General features: G+C 44.0%; 1 protein-coding gene across 1 annotated transcript in view; it reads right to left on the reverse strand.

The window, feature by feature from the left end:
• Positions 1-14,001: 14,001 nt before the first annotated feature.
• Positions 14,002-17,053, reverse strand: part of ccdc3a (coiled-coil domain containing 3a) — a 73,246-nt gene continuing 70,194 nt past the window's right edge. Inside the window, exon 3 of the mRNA XM_078234745.1 lies at positions 14,002-15,278. Coding sequence (XP_078090871.1) covers positions 15,027-15,278 — 252 coding nt within the window. The 3' untranslated portion in view covers positions 14,002-15,026. The remainder of the gene's footprint in view (positions 15,279-17,053) is intronic.

The raw sequence follows: 17,053 nt of genomic DNA on the forward strand, positions 1-17,053 counted from the left end.
GGCAATGTGCAGCTTGAAATATTTACCCCATAAAACTTCCTGCTCTTTGTATCTTACGTGTCGACGCAATAGACAGTGTGAAGTTTTGATTTTAATTGGTGCTCATTGCTCGAAGAGTTGCCACTTCACACCAAAAAAAACTGGAAAGCAGAAGAGCAGGAACAGAGTGTAAGAAAGCAGAAGGAGACGGGGAGCAGAGAGTGAGGCTTTGAACAAAGAGAGAGACAGAGACTGAGAACAGAGACAGAGACTGAGAACAGAGCGTGACGTTAGTATACCTTTAAAAATGTTTTTTTTCATCCTTTTCTCTGCAGCTCTCAGCTCTCAGTGTTGCTGAGTTGTCTGTAGAAGTCCTTTCATTGCTACTTAAATGGGGCTTGTTCATTTTTAGTCTGGGATTTTTTATGACCCTGCATCGTTAGGAGGAAGGTCATGTGTTTTGGACAGTATTTTTTCCTTTCTAGTGAATCTAAGGTTTCATTATCTGTTTTGGCTGACAACAGTTTAGCTGAGAAGGGACATCGGACTGAAAATAAGTGTTTCTCTCCCTGGTTTTGGAAATTCTGCTGGTTAGCTGAAAGCAAGGTTTCTTGCCTTCCTGGAGTAAAGAATCTGCTGTTGGTGGTTCAACCAGAGAGTCTCCCTGGTGTTCTGGGAACCTGTTCTGAATCCAAGCTTGTCTGTGTGTGCCTCAAGAGAACTGCAGCACTCATCCAAAGGATTCAGTCCCAGTTTCATGTGAGCATTAGTCCTTGCCGTGTTAAACTTGTGCAAAGGATGTTTTTGTCTATGGGAAGTTTTGTTTGATTGGAACATTTTAGATATATTTTGTTAAGGGTTATAAATTATTGTGGTTGTTTTGTTTTTGTTTGTAATTGATAAAAAGTTATTGCTAATTTTCTTTCCTTACATGTTAACTATATTCTTAAATAAACTTTGTTTGATAAAAGCTCCCTAGAGGGTCAGTTGAACCATATCTAAAGTGAAACATATCATGCTTAACCGAGCCACATTGAAAGTGCGAAACTGATGATCCAGGCGGGCTTCACAAAACACTTTGGAGTTTCTGACCTGAATTACAACAAGAGTGAGACAGAGAGAGAGGGAAAGAGAGAGATGGAGAACAGAGAGAGACAGAGAGTGAGACTGGAAACAGAGAAAGAGAGAGACGGAGAACAGACAGAGAGACTGGGAACAGGGAGAGAGAGACGGAGAACAGAGAGAGAGACTGGGAACAGAGAGAGAGAGAGACTGAGACTGGAAACAGAGAAAGAGAGAGATGGAGAACAGACAGAGAGATTGGAAACAGAGAGAGAGAGAGACTGAGAAGAGAGAGAGAGAGAGAGAGATGGAGAACAGAGAGAGACAGAGACTGAGACTGGAAACAGAGAAAGAGAGAGATGGAGAACAGAGAGACTGGGAACAGAGAGAGAGAGACGGAGAACAGAGAGAGAGACTGGGAACAGAGAGAGAGAGAGACTGAGGAGAGAGAGAGAGAGAGAGATGGAGAACAGAGAGAGAGGCGGAGAACAAAGAGACGGACTGGGAACAAAGAGAGGGAGATTAGGAATGGAGAGAGAGAGAGATGGAGATGGGGAAGAGAGATTAGGGATGGAACGTTCCAATTTTTTGTTCAAAGTTTTTAGTTTAATTATTATTGTCACAAGTAGGCTTACGTTAACACTGCAATGAAGTTACTGTGAAAATCCCCTGGTCGCCACACTCCGGCGCCTATTCGGGTACACTGAGGGAGAATTTAGCATGGCCAATCCACCTAACCAGCACGTATTTCGGACTGTGGGAGGAAACCAGAGAACCCGGAGGAAACCCACGCAGACATGGGGAGAATGTGCAGACACCGCACAGACAGTGACCCAAGCCAGGAATCGGGGCAAGTGCCACGGGCAGTGCCAGGGTACTACCTGGGCTTGACCCTTTCCCCCGGGGACGGTACTCACCTGTGCACCTGCGGTGGGTTCTGATCGCCAGGTGCATATTGTGGGGGATCTGTCGCGAGTCAGGCTGATATGAATGGACAATCTAACATGGGGGGACTATCTGGCTGAAAGATCTGGTACGCATAGTCAACTCAGTATAAACAGAGATCCTGACTTCTATAGTTGGGATCCCCGTTGAGTCTTGGTGGAGGGGACAGGGCAATCCAGTAGGGAAATCCCACCTACGTAAAAGCCATTTTGGGCCTCCTACTCAATCCTCCGCACCCCCCACTCCGCCATTCCCAGCCCCACAAAAATGGGGGCAGAATATCCCCTCCAAAGGGCGACTGGGAACAGAAAGTGAGTTGGGTCGCAGGTGCAGAATGTGACAAGGAGCAGTAAGGAGACCAGAAGCAAACAGCGACAGGGGACTCAGAAGCTTATATTCCAATTCAAAATTGTGACCTAAATTTCTTGCCTTATATGGCAATATATCTGTTTGTTTACTTTCCTGCCAAGATTTTAAAATGGTGCCTCAAGCATGTAGATCAAGGCTTACCTGATATCGACATTGTATATGCATAACTTATATATAAATATCGAAAAATCTCAAGGTCCCTAATTAAGAGTTTGGTTCATGTGTGACAGAAAAATAATTTTCCACAGCTGGCAGCCATGTGTTCCCTTTGTTCTGTTCCTCTCCAAATATTATTTTGTGGATCAAAAGATTCTTTAGCGATGTACGATTTTTATACCAGAGCTCCACTAATAAACAAAATGCCAACGCAAGTCAGAGGGAACAGGAAATTTGTTCTTCTCCTCACCCTCACGGGGGTCTATGAGGCAAAAGTTTGATTTCCTTTTAGCATTTGATTATAAATGTGTTTCTTTAGCCAGTGGACCTCCTGTGGTGATGATGTTTGTGGGAAGTTGGAAGGAGAGATGCAGACTTAGCAACATGGATGATGCTGAAGTGCTTAATGACTTGGTTCCAGGAAAACTTGCACCAATCAGACTAGACCTCGCAGGTTCTATTGGTGCCACAGGTAGGGTCAGAGGTCAATTTCCCTAGCAGTCGTTAACCACTGCTGCCCTCCTTATTTCTGCTAAGGTGCACTTGTATAGAAGACTAGTTAGACCTCAGGTGGCTACAGTTCTGGGAAGGAAGGATGTGAACACATTGGAGAGAGTCCAGAAGAGATTTACAAGGATGGTTCTAGGGATGAGAGACTCCAGTTATGAGGATAGATTGGAGAGATTGGGACTGTTCTCCTTGGAGGGGTGAAAGTAAAGGGGTTCAAAATCATGAGGGGGCTGGACAGAGTACATCGGCAGAAACTGTTCCCACTCATAAAAGGATCGAGAATGAGGGGGCACAGATTTAAGTTTAAGGGCGGCATGGTAGCACAGTGGTTAGCACTGCTGCTTCACAACTCCAGGGACCTGGGTTCGATTCCCGGCTTGGGTCACTGTCTGTGTGGAGTTTGCACATTCTCCTCGTGTCTGCGTGGGTTTCCTCCAGGTGTTCCGATTGCCTCGCACAGTCCAAAGATGTGCAGGTTAGGTTGATTGGCCAGGTTAAAAATTGCCCCTTAGAGTCCTGAGATACATAGGTTAGAGGCATTAGTGGGTAAAATATGTAGGGATATGGGGATAGGGCCTGGGTGGGATTGTGGTCGGTGCAGACTCGATGGGCCGAATGGCCTCTTTCTGTACTGTAGGGTTTCTATGATGATTTCTATGAAGTTGATTTGCAAAAGAAGCAAATGCAATGTGAGAAAAATCTTTTTCACACAGCAAGTGTGGAAGTGGGTGGCTTGGTGGCACAGTGGTTAGCACTGCTGCCTCACAGTGCCAGGGACCCGGGTTCAATTCCGGCCTTGGGTGACTGTGTGGAGTTTGTACATTCTCCCTATGTCTCTGCAGGTTTCCTCCGGGTGCTCTGGTTTCATCCCACACTCCAAAGATGTGCGGGGTAGGTGGATTGGCCATGCTAAATTGCCTCTTGGTGGCACAAGATGTATAGCTTAGGAGGATTAGCCATGGTGAATTGTTCCTTAGTATCCAAAGAAGTGTATGTTTGGTGGATTGGCCATGCATGGGGTTATGAGGGATTGGTCTAGGAAGGGTGCTCTTTCGGAGAGCGGTGCAGACTCGATGGGCCAAATGACCACTTCCGCACTGTAGGGATTCCATGATTCTATGATAAGTGGTTCAGGTCTGGAACACACTGCTTGGAAGTGTGGTGGAGGCAGGTTCAATTGAGACATTCAAGTGGGTATGTGATGATTATTTGAATAGAAATAATGTGCAGGGGTACGGGGAAAAGACAGGGGAATGGCAGTAGGTCACGATGCTCGTTTGGAGAGCCAGTACTGACACGATGGGCCAAATAGCCTCCTTTTGCATTGTAATTCTGTGATTCTGTTAGGAATCTATCCCTTAAAATCTCCACTGTCTTTGAGAGGATTGCTGTCTAGTGTGACTCAAATTTTTCATGTCCTACTCTGTTCTGCATTTGTCCACATGACACCATGGCCACTGTTTGTGCGGAAGTTTGTTATGGGTTGATATTTGCTTGGTCCTGTGTGGGAAATAGAATTAGACAGTGCAGCTGTTGTAAATGCAGTTAAATGTATGAATGCACTGCGCTGGTTTAACTAGTTATCAGTAGCTAACCCATCCTGACCAGGACATTAATCTCCCTCTCCCCGACTAGTACTAAGGCCATAAAACATAGGAGCAGTAGGCCATTCAGCCCTTCGAGTCCGCTCCACCATTCAATGAGATCATAGAATCCCTACAGTACAGAAGGAGGCCATTCAGCCCATCGAGTCTGCACCAACCACAATCATACCTAGGCCCTATTCCCGTAACCCCACATATTTACCCTGCTAATCCCCTGACACTAGGCTCAATTTATAATGGCCAATCAATCTAACCTAACCCACACATCTTTGGACCGCGGGAGGAAACCGGAGCACCCAGAAGAAACTGATGCAGACATGGCGAGAACATGCAAACACCACGCAGACAGTGACCCAAGGCTGGAATTGAACCCAGGTCCCTGGCGCTGTGAGGCAACAGTGCTAACCACTGTGCCACCGTGCCACCATGACTGATCTGAAGTGATAATCCTCAACTCCACTTCTCCACTTTATCTCCATAACCTTTGATTCCCTGATTGAAGGGGGTGCAGCATCCTTGGATTGGCAGGGGGAAAATTAGCTAGGGCACCTGGTCTGATGTGTGCGTTTTCAGTGAGGTCAACTTCAGGTTCAACTGTGATGCCTCATGTGAAAGAATAACCTTCTGACACTCATCTGAATCATCGATGAAGAGCGCTTGAGCTATGGGAGACGTTCAGAAAACAGCCAATGCCTTCAGAAAAGGACAGGAAAGACTCGCATTCCAACCATTCTTCACATTCCAATCTGTAAATACCTTGCAATTGTGTCTTTGTCTATATGTACCGTGTTTGTGAACCCCATTCTCCACTCACCTGAGGAAGGAGCAGCGCTCCGAAAGCTCATGATTCCAAGTAAACCTGTTGGGCTTTAACCTGGTGTTGTGAGACCTCTTACTGTGCCCACCCCAGTCCAACACCGGCATCTCCACATTCAGAGAAGGAAACTGCAGAGCAGAGAATTGGCTGGAAGAACTGAAAAAATACATATAAAACTGGCGAATGTCTTCATTCCGTTCAAAATACACAAACAGCTTTTCTGCTTTTAAGAACTTTTCAAACAAAGAACGTGTTGGAATGTTATTGAAATATCTTGCTGCAGTAAGGAAGTGAAAATAGAATTTACAAAATCAGTTAAGTATTTTTTATTTATTAGTCACAAGTAGGCTTATATTAACACTGCGATGAAGTTACTGTGAAAATCCCCTAGTCGCTACACTTCGGCGCCTGTTTGGGTACACTGAGGGAGAATTTAGCATGGCCAATGTATTTAATCAGCGCTTCTTTCGGACTTGTGGGAGGAAACCGGAGTACCCGGAGGAAACCCACGCAGGCACAGAGAGAACGTGCAAACTCTGCACAGGCAGTGACCCAAGCCGGGAATCGAACCCAGGTCCCTGGCGCTGTGAGGCAGCAGCGCCAACCACTGTGCCACCGTGCTGCCCACGTAGGCTAGCTTTACATTGCATAACTGTCATTGTTCCAGTACCAAAACCAAATTCCAATTTAAAGCAAATCTCCCCTTTTTCTTCTGCAACATGAATTTTATGAGGAGGTGACCTCACCCCACCCTCGCTGAGAACTTGGGGGTGGTTTGGGAGGACTGGGGGTGGGTGGGCGTTGGTTCTGTGTCCACCTATCGTGGGGTGGGGGAGGCCCTTGAGTAGTCATTAATTGACACTTAAGGGCCTCAATTGGTCCAAGGGCAGAGTCAGGCTGCCTGAGACCTCCCCCGGCACCTGTAAAATACCCAGTGGAGGCAGAGGGCACATTGCCACTGCCATGGCATCCAATTTTTAACCTCCAACCTGCCAGCTTGTTCCTGGTGAGATGGGGGCAGGCTGTAATATTCCACCAATAGGTCCACTTTACACTGAGACTCAGGTTACAAGGTTAACCCTGAGTCAGGGCCTGAGTTGAAGCCAGAAAGGAGCATGAATCTCCATAGAAGAAAAATAACACAATTATACAGCCAAATGAATCTTTAACTACATAATGTTACCTGGGGGAAAAGAACAATCACTTCTTGATGCCTGACTGCAAAGAACAAAGAGAACAAAGAACAGTACAGCACAGGAAACAGGCCCTTCGGCCCTCCAAGCCTGTGCCGCTCCTTGGTCCAACTAGACCAATCGTTTGTATCCCTCCATTCCCAGGCTGCTCATGTGACTATCCAGGTAAGTCTTAAACGATATCAGCGTGCCTGCCTCCACCACCCTACTTGGCAGCGCATTCCAGGCCCCCACCACCCTCTATGTAAAAAACGTCCCTCTGATGTCTGAGTTATACTTCGCCCCTCTCAGCTTGAGCCCGTGACCCCTCGTGATCGTCACCTCCGACCTGGGAAAAAGCTTCCCATTGTTCACCCTATCTATACCCTTCATAATCTTGTATACCTCTATTAGATCTCCCCTCATTCTCCATCTTTCCAAGGAGAACAACCCCAGTCTACCCAATCTCTCCTCATAGGAAATCTGACTTGATAAAATTCTGTGGTTTTCTCACCATTAGGAGCATAGGAACACGTTCTATTCCATGTTCATTGTTGTATAAACTTTTATACACTCTTAAGTTCGAAAGGGTCACCAGATTTGTTCAATAGCTGTGACGTGTTCTGGTCCCCAATCACCCTTGTGCTCACCGACCTACACTGGCCACCAGTCAAGCACACCTTAATGTATAAATTCTCATCCTTTTCAGATGTCCCCTTAACTTTGCCCCTCCCTATCTCTGTAATCCAGAGCCCTGGGTTCGATTCTCAACTTGGGTCACTGTCTGTGCAGAGTCAGCACATTCTCCCCAAGTCTGCGTGGGTTCCCTCCGGGTGCTCTGGTTCCCTCCCACAGTCCAAACATGTGTGGGTTAGGTGCATTGGCCATACTAAATTGCCCTTTGGTGTCCCGGGATGCGTAGGTTAGGGGGATTAGCAGGGTAAATATGTGGGATTGTTGTTGGTTCAGACTTGATGGGCCAAATGGCCTCCTCCTGCACTGTAGGGATTCGATGAAGATATCGTTTCTCTGATTCTGGCCTCTTGCACATCCCCAATTTTAGCCATTCCACTGTTGGTGGTTGCATCTTGAAGTTACCTAGGCCCTACATGTGGGGGAATCCCCTCCTTAGATCACACTGTCTCTCTACTGCATCTTCTTTCTTTAAGACCTTCCTTAAAAGCTACCTCTATGACCAAGCTTTTGGTCGCCTGACCTCATTTCGCCCCAGGTGGTTGCGTCATTTTGTTTTATGTTGTTCCTGCAAAGCTTCTTTGGACATTTCACTAGGTTAAAGGCACTACGTACATATACCTTGTTGTTGTTGTTCTTTAATAAAGTAATAAGCAATTATTATTATTCCTACTTGCATTTGAAACTTTGTGATTGACTGCAGCCTATCTCCCATGTGGACAGCCCCGATAAACATTGTATTAGAAATAAAATACTGCAGATGCTGGAATCTGAAACAAAAACAGAAAATGTTGGACAAACTCAGCAGGTCTGGCAGCATCTGTAGAGAAGGAAAATAGAGTGAATGTTTCGAGTCTGGATGACTCTTCTTCAGAACCCATGAACGTCGTGCTTGGTTAAATGATAAAATAAATTCACTTTCAGAATTTTCTTATGAGGGAAATTAATTAGGCAAAACTAGCCCCATAATGAGAGTGAGACCGTATCATTCCCCTTCTCAAATTGACTCAACCAAGAACTATCACTGATAGTGTCCAGGAAATGTGGACAGGCTGGGATCATCCTTCTCGACCTGCTGAGGAGAAGTAGATCGATAGATTGGAAAATAATGAGGGGGAGATCTGGGACTAATCTTTCTGTAGGTAGGCAATGGGCTAGTGGTATTATCGCTAGACTATTAATCCAGAAACTCAGCTAATGTCCTGGGGACCCAGGCTCGAATCCTGCCACAGCACATGGTGGAATTTGAATTCAATTTTTAAAATCCAGAATTAAGAATCTACCAATGGCCATCTGACGAAGAAGCAGCGCTCCGAAAGCTAATGGCATTTGCTACCACATAAACCTGTTGGACTTTAACCTGGTGTTGTTAAAACTCTTACTGTGTTTACCCCAGTCCAACGCTGGCATCTCCACATCATGAAACCATTGTCAATTGTTGGAAAAACCCATCTGATTCACTAATGTCCCTTAGGGATGATGTGGAGATGCCGGCGTTGGACTGGGGTGAGCACAGTAAGTAGTCTCACAACACCAGGTTAAAGTCCAACAGGTTTATTTGGTAGCACGAGCTTTCGCAGCGCTCCAAAAGCTCGTGCTACCAAATAAACCTGTTGGACTTTAACCTGGTGTTGTGAGACTTCTTACCGGTTCTTTAGGGAAGGAAGTCAGTTGTCCTTCCCAGGTCTGGCCTACATGTGACTCCAGAGCCACAGCAATGTGGTTGACCTCAACTGCCCTTCAAGGGCAACTAGGGATGGGCAATAAATGCTGGCCAGCAGTGACGACCGTGTCCCACGAGTGAATAAAAAAAAGATGAACCCACGCCTTCCTCTTATACTCCGATCTCTTAAAGCTTACTCTGAACCCCCCTGAGTGGAGAAAATGGTCAAGGGTCATAAATTCTCTTTTTAATAGTTTATTGTAATTGATAAACTTACAAATGTCAATACTCTAGCTGCTCCCCTTTTTAGCTAAATCTGTATCACAAACACTGTGTCCGCAACTTGCGAGCTGCAGCCATGCTATTGATCGATGGACTGCAGCTTCAGAGAAGTTGCTGCACTGGTCCCTGCTGTCCCTTTCGCAGAGTTGTCCTGTATTAGTCTATTCAATCCCCTTACACTGATAGAGCTCTATGCTGTGCAGTGCTGTCACTGTTGTCTCTCGTCCTTCTTTGTTTTGGCTGCTTTATTTACTGCCACAGCTGCTCTAACCACTGAAGCACATCCTTCTTAAAAAATCAAAAGCCACATCCATGATAAAGACTGCTGCAAAAGGCCCTCCCCAGATCTGTGTCTTCTTACACATTGGAACAAATTCACAAATAGCTTGTTAACATATGTAGGTGGTTTTAATGGGCAAAATCCTATCAGGTCAGTTTTACTTTCATCAAAAGGTTCTTCGGTTCATGAATATTCCATTAACTGATGAAGGCGTTCTCAATGAGGGAGATCCGGGTTTATTATATTCATTCATGGGACACGGGCGTCGCTGGCAGCCCAGCATTTATTACCCACTCCCAGTTGAGAGTCAACCACATTGCTGTTGCTCTGGAGTCACATGTAGGCCAGACCAGGTAAGGACGGCAGATTTCCTTCTCTAAAGAGCGTTAGTGAACCAGATGGGTTTTTCCAACAATCAACAATGGTTTCATGGTCATCAGTAGATTCTTAATTCCAGACATTTTTTGTTGAATTCAAATTTCACCATCTGCTGTGGCGGGATTCGAACCCGGATCCCCAGAACATTAGCTGAGTTTCTGGCTTAATAGTCTAGTGATAATACCACTCGGCCAGCGCCTCCTCGATGTTATCAAATCAACTAGCTTTCACACTAATCAGAAAGTCCTCTGGGATTAGCAGTCGCAAGGAATGTGGGGACACATTCAGATGCAGTGACTCCAAATCTGTAGGTATTATTTACAGCTCGCAGACACATGCCCATTGTGTAGCCTGGCGGCTTTGAAGTATATTGAAAAAGTCACTCAGAGTGTGTTTGCCAGGCTTTCAGTGTCCCATGGAATGCTGGGAGGTATTTCAAAAAATCAGCCGTCACAAATAACCTTTCTTGCAGCACCTTATTCTTTGCTTTCATATGTTGGCTTTAAGCTGGTTCTATTCTCACTGAAGGACCTGCTACATTTCAGTAAACCTGAGTGAAAGCTATTTTTTATTCCGCATTAATTTTGATATGGAAGGGAATATTTGAGTCAAACTCAAGTGTGGGGATGTCCCTGTGAAGCCCAGCAGCCCTAATTTTAATTTAGTTAAGTGTCCATGCTTCATCTGTGAGCACAGACCCTGAATATCAACAGACCTTTTCACTCTTCACCATTAGAGCAAAGTCCAATGTCCACATTTGCTGCTTGTGTCACTGGCTCCAATCAGGGGTGCAAACTTTGCCTCTTTTTTATCCTCCTGGGTCCATGGGGTACCACAAAGATCAGCTAACTCAACACAAAGCTGAGGATTTGTGAACCTGTCTGAAGTGAAAACTTGCTGCCAGATCATATAAATCATGTGAGCTACGGGGAGAGCTCAACAGTGAAATATTTATTTACCACTGACCCTTAATTCGGACTAAATAAGAACATAAGAACTAGGAGCAGGAGTAGGCCATCTGGCCCCTCGAGCCTGCTCTGCCATTCAATAAGATCATGGCTGATCTTTTCGTGGACTCAGCTCCACTTACCCACCCGCTCACCATAACCCTTAATTCCTTTACTGTTCAAAAATTTATCTATCCTTGCCTTAAAAGCATTCAATGAGGTAGCCTCAACTGCTTCACTGGGCAGGGAATTCCGCAGATTCACTACCCTTTGGGTGAAGAAGTTCCTCCTCAACTCAGTCCTAAATCTGCTACCCCTTATTTTGAGGCTATGCCCCCGAGTTCTAGTTTCACCCACCAGTGGAAACAACCTCCCTGCTTCTATCTTATCTATTCTCTTCATAATCTTATATGTTTCTCTAAGATCTCCCCTCATTCTTCTGAATTCCAATGAGTATAGCCCCAGTCTACTCAGTCTCTCCTCATAAGCCAACCCTCTCAACTCTGGAATCAACCTAGTGAATCTTCTCTGCACCCCTTCCAGTGCCAATATATCCTTTCTCAAGTAAGGAGACCAAAACTGTACACAGTACTCCAGGTGTGGCCTTATCAGCACCTTATACAGCTGCAACATAACCTCGCTGTTTTTAAATTCCATCCCTCTCGCAATGAAGGACAAAATTCCATTTGCCTTCTTAATTACCTGCTGCACCTGCAAACCAACTTTTTGTGATTCATGCTCAAGGACACCCAGGTCCCTCTACACAGCAGCATGCTGCAATTCTTTACCATTTTTTACTAACTTTCTGATGTCCTTGTATTTTTCAACAATTTTCTCTAAATGTTCTATCTGGTGCAGGTTCAATGGGCTGAATGGTCTCTGCACTGTAGGGTTTTATGATCTGCTTATTATTTCTCACCTTACGAAGTGAAATCATGTTTTCATCACACTCACCAAAGAATGTATTTAATTAATGAGTGTCTAACATAAGGCTTTCTCTAAGTGATGGGAGGATATGAAATGAACACAAATTGGTAAGTGCACAAGACTGAATTTATTATACACCCATAACAGCAATTGGACAAAGTCTGCTCCAAAGTTTTGCTGCCTGTATTTTTGCTTGTGAAAAAACCTAATTAGTTAAAAGCAATTTTTTTGGTTAATTGTGGGTAATATACCAATATCAACTTACATTTATTTAGAACCCATAGTATAGTCAAATTTCCCAAAACATTCCGAAGCACTATCAAATAAAATTTGGCGTTAGACTATATTAAGGAGACATTAGGATAGAACATCTAAAGTTTGGACAAAGAGATAGGGTTTTAAGAAGTATCTTAAAGGTGGAGAGTGAGGCAGAGGGTCTTAGGGAGGGAATTTCAAGATTAGAGTCTAGGCAACTGAAAGCAAGGCCATGGAGGGATTCGAAAATAAGGGGAAGAATTTTAAAATGGACATGTTGCCATACATAGAATTACAGAATCCCTAGTGCAGAAGGAGGCCATTCGGCCCATTGGGTCTGCACCGACAAGAATCCCACCCAAGCCTATCCCCGTAACCCCACATATTTACCCTACTTATCCCCCTGACATCCCCCTAACACGCCAGTCAACCTAACCTGCATATTTTTGGACCGTGGGAGGAAACCGGAGCAGACAGGGGGAGAATGCACAGTCACCCAAGCAGGGAATCGAACCCGCGTCCCTGGCGTTGTGAGGCAGCAGTGCTAACCACTGTGCCACCATGCCACCCACTATGGGGAGTCAATGCAGGTCAGCAAGCACAGAGGCAATTGGCACTTGGTACAGGTTAGGATATAGGCAGCAGAGTTTTAGATGAGTTCAAGTTTTTAGACTCGCTTCAGTGAGGTGAGTAGGGATTGAATTGATGCCAGAACAAATATTCCCTTCTAGTGAACATTCTTATTAAAATGACTATATTAACTCCTACATGAGGCTGCATCTTATCAAATTGCTATCTGTCTAATGTCTTGTTGACCTCAATCTCTTATTGAATGACAATGTTCCTTGCTGCAAAAAGCAAATTTGATTAGGTGTAAGCAAGACCAATAGAGGGATTTGGTCACAGTTTTAATCTCCATCCATCTGAAGTGGCATATTCTCAGGAGTTAAGTAGAACGAGGATATATCAAATTCTAAGTGAGTTTGATAGACAAGCTGCAGAGAGACCGTTTCCCCTGGTGTCCACCACAGGCTCACACTCCCAGGTACGGGTTTAACCCATTTAGCTCTGAGATGAGGAGATTATTTTTACTCAAGGAGTTATGAATCTTTGGAAGTGACTATGCCGTGGTGGATATTCAGCCGGTGAATATATTTAAACTGAGGTCAATACATTTTTGGGCACTAAAGGAATCAAGGGATGGGGGAAAATTGGAGCTAAAGTAAGGAACCAAACGGTCTTCTCCTGTTCCCATTTCTTATGTTCTACACACGTGTGATGGTTCAGAAGCATGAGAAGCATCAGCAAGGTCCCATTGTGCAATAAGAGCCTGCATTAAAATTCCACTAATGGATCTCTATCAGGTCTAAACAGCAGTATTTCCAAGTAGTTCCAACCAATTGCATAAAATAATGGAAATAATATTGGATGGATTAAATATAACTAGACTGACCAAAGATGAGAAAGAACCCATGAGAGGAACAGTACATTAAAGCAGCGTTATGCTTTTAAAGTCATTTTATCACTGTATCACTTGTTAGGTAATTTGCATGATTTCTTAAATAACTTTCTCATTGAGAGACATTTTTTTATACTGGCTACTCTAGAATTAATAGAAATCAGTAACACTAAAAGGAGGCAATGTTATTCCAAGTCTCTTGAGATTTCACTTTGTTTTTGAATAGTAAAGGAAGCTTTCCTTGATTGAAATTAATACAACAAAGGAACCCACTTTACAGCGTGGAAAATTGGAAATGAAAAGGTGGAGGAAAGGTACATTACCTCTGCAGATCTTTCAACCCCAATTCAACCTCAATTTGGCTTCCACTTGTGGAGAACCATTACTAGGAAGTTATCGCAACATGAACCCTTTGAAGCTCGCAAAGGAATTTTGTGCATGGGTTGTAGAACACCAGGCAAGCAATTAGACCACACAACCAAACATCAAAGTTGAGCAGCTGTCAAAGCAAATAGTTTCAGCAGTTTAATCATTTGTGTTCTCTGGCAACGTGTATAAGCCTTCGCACTTTTAAAAGTTTTGTTCCAACCAAAAGTGTGATACAGTGGCACAGCCATGGTGCTGGCAACATTTGTACTGTCAAAGGAAAGCTGGAATAATGGTTGATGCTTTGGATACATTGTCAATAATCAAACAGATCAGAGTGCACCAATACAAATGAAATAACTAGAAAAGAGAATATTTCACCAATTATATCTGTGAAATTTCCTGTGCTTGCTCTTTACAGACTTTGCACACACTGGGTTGCTGGCTTAAAATGAGAAAGCGAAAGCTTTTATTATCCAACACCGGAAATAAAATAATTAGCAAAGTATATATTTTTATTGAAATACAGAGAGAATGTCCTACAGTTAATAAAACAGATACAGAGTTTTGAAACTGCCTAGACTCAGAAATCTCACGTACAAGATTACTTTACAATTTCCAAAAATCAGGTTTGACATAAATGTGTCAAAGTTTGTAGAGGATTGGCATATCAGTTCACAGGTGTCATGCTTTCTGCAGTATAACTTTAATATTGTTGCCCACACAAAGAACTACATGTTTCCATTTTGAAAAGCACTAACAAATGGATATAATCTGTACTTTACATACCAGCAATTATGCTGTTAATTATGGTGGCATTACTCCTTAATTACAAGAATAAACATAGATAATTCTCAAAAGGAAACATGGTAGCTAAAGCAAGAGAGACTTGGTACATATTGACCTAAGTAAAATAATGATTAATACTGTGCGTGCGCAGTAACATTTTCCAATCTTTTCTCTTCTCTCCTTAACCGAAGTGCTGAGGCTATAAAACTATTCAGAAATGGCTTAGGGGGACCTTCAAGGAACATCACTGACAAGTGTGCAGTGATTGAGCTAACTGAAGTGCCCAGCACCTCCTGAGTTAGCTCAGTGAGTAAGTTACAAGACAAGCAAAAGTAACTTTAACAAATTCAGTGCCTTGTGGACCGCCTGTGTGTTATACTTTCAGAATTGCCACATTGGAGTCAGGTTTGGTATAGTGTGGGATCGATGTTTTCTCCAGCAATTTTTTGTTTAGCTGCTCCACGCGACGGCTGTTCTTCTTCACCTGTCGCAGGGTGCGTTTGACCCGCTTCACTTTGTCCTTCAGTTGCTTGTTGCGACTCTCCAGCATGGCGACTCTGTTGATCAATTTCTTCACTCTATCCTCCTCTTCAAAAAGAGCCTTCTGCACCGTCGAACACATGAGCTGCAAGAGGAGCAGAAGGTTAATGTATTTTCTTTTTGGTATACTTTGGTGCAAGATGAGTGGTTAATTTGCAATCTGAGATTGATAGATTTTTGTTAGCCAAAGGTATTAAGGGATATGGGGCAAATGTGTGTAAATTAAGTTTAAGTTTACTTATTAGTGTCACAAGTAGGTTTACATTAACACTGCAATGAAGTTACTGTGAAAATCCCCACTCGGGTGCCTGTTCGGGTACACCGAGGGAGAATTTAGCACAGCCAATGCACCTAAACAGCACGTCTTTTGGATTGTGGGAGGAAACCGGAGCACCCGGAGGACGCAGACACGGGGCGAACATGCAGACTCCGCACAGACAATGACCCAAGCCGGGAATCGAACCCAGGTCCCTGGCGCTGTGAAGCAGCAGTGATAAACACTGTGCCACCATGCTTGCCCCTAAAAATAGGCCTGCCCTCTCTGAGGATATGGTTGTTGTCATTTTTGACAATAGGTGTGGTTAATTTTATATCTGAGATTGACAGACTTTTGTTAACCAAAGGTTAATACCTTTATAAAGGATATGGGGCAAATGCATGGAAATGGAGCCATTCGCATATCAGCCATGATCTAATTGAATAATGGAATTGGCTTGAAGGGCTGAATGGCCTCCTCCTGTTTCTATGTTAGTTTCCCCTTTCCAATTCTGATTTTGTTTTGCCATTGCCTCACTTTTTGGGATTGACTTCTTTCTGAGATATGAGAGCCGAGATTACTGTTGGGAATGTCATTGTATGGCCTCTGGGTACACTTGTATCAAACTTCATTGCTCCTTTATGACTGACATCAACCCATATATCTTAAATATGTTAACAGTTGTTAAAACATCAAGGAGGAATTTGATACAAGCTGATGTTAACTGTTCAAACATTTGAATCCTCTGTTTCACCAGCACCATCTGCATCCTGCCACCTCACCAGAACTGACCATTATTTAGTGTGATGCTGAGCAATAGATATGATTGGGTTTTTCAATCATACAGCGGGGTATGACAGCTATCTGACACCCGCATTACTGTGCTTCTGCTGAGGGTTACTACTTAGGGGTCAGAAGTTTCATAGAACCCTACAGTGCAGAAGGAGTCCATTCGGCCCATTGAGTAGATGTAGTGAGAGCCTGCACCAACCACAATCCCACCCAGGCCCTACCCCCATAACCCCATGCATTTACCCTAGCTAGTCCCCCTGACACTAAGGAGCAATTTAGCAATGGCCAATCCACCTAAACCCACACATCTTTGGAGTGTGGGGGGAAACCCTCGCAGACACGGTGAGAATGTGCAAACTCCACACAGACAGTCACCCAAGCCGGGAATCGAACCCAGGTCCCTGGCGCTGTGAGGCAGCTGTGCTAACCACTGTGCCGTTTCTGATTTTGTCTTTCTTAACTCGGTGGTCAAAGGTTATGTCCCTACCACCAGCCTATGAAAATCAACTAATTTACCACAGGCAGGAGATTAGACCTGGAATTGTGTGTATAACTCAGCCACTCACTACATCAGCTCACTAAGGGCTATTTGGGAAGTGAACATGTATCTATTTGTAATTTTTTCATCTAATTCTAATTCTTTAACTTTCCACTTTCAATCAACCAATCCAAATTCCAACTTATCCATAGACGCCATCAATGTTGCTGCACCTTCAGTGCAAAACAATCTTTACAATCAAAATGACTGGATTATTAAAGTGATCATAATTTGCCTTTTGGTCTAAAACATCATTCACTTGCAGGGTCTGATT

Source organism: Mustelus asterias, chromosome 19 (genome assembly GCF_964213995.1).
Source record: "Mustelus asterias chromosome 19, sMusAst1.hap1.1, whole genome shotgun sequence".
Classification (NCBI taxonomy): Eukaryota; Metazoa; Chordata; class Chondrichthyes; order Carcharhiniformes; family Triakidae; genus Mustelus; species Mustelus asterias.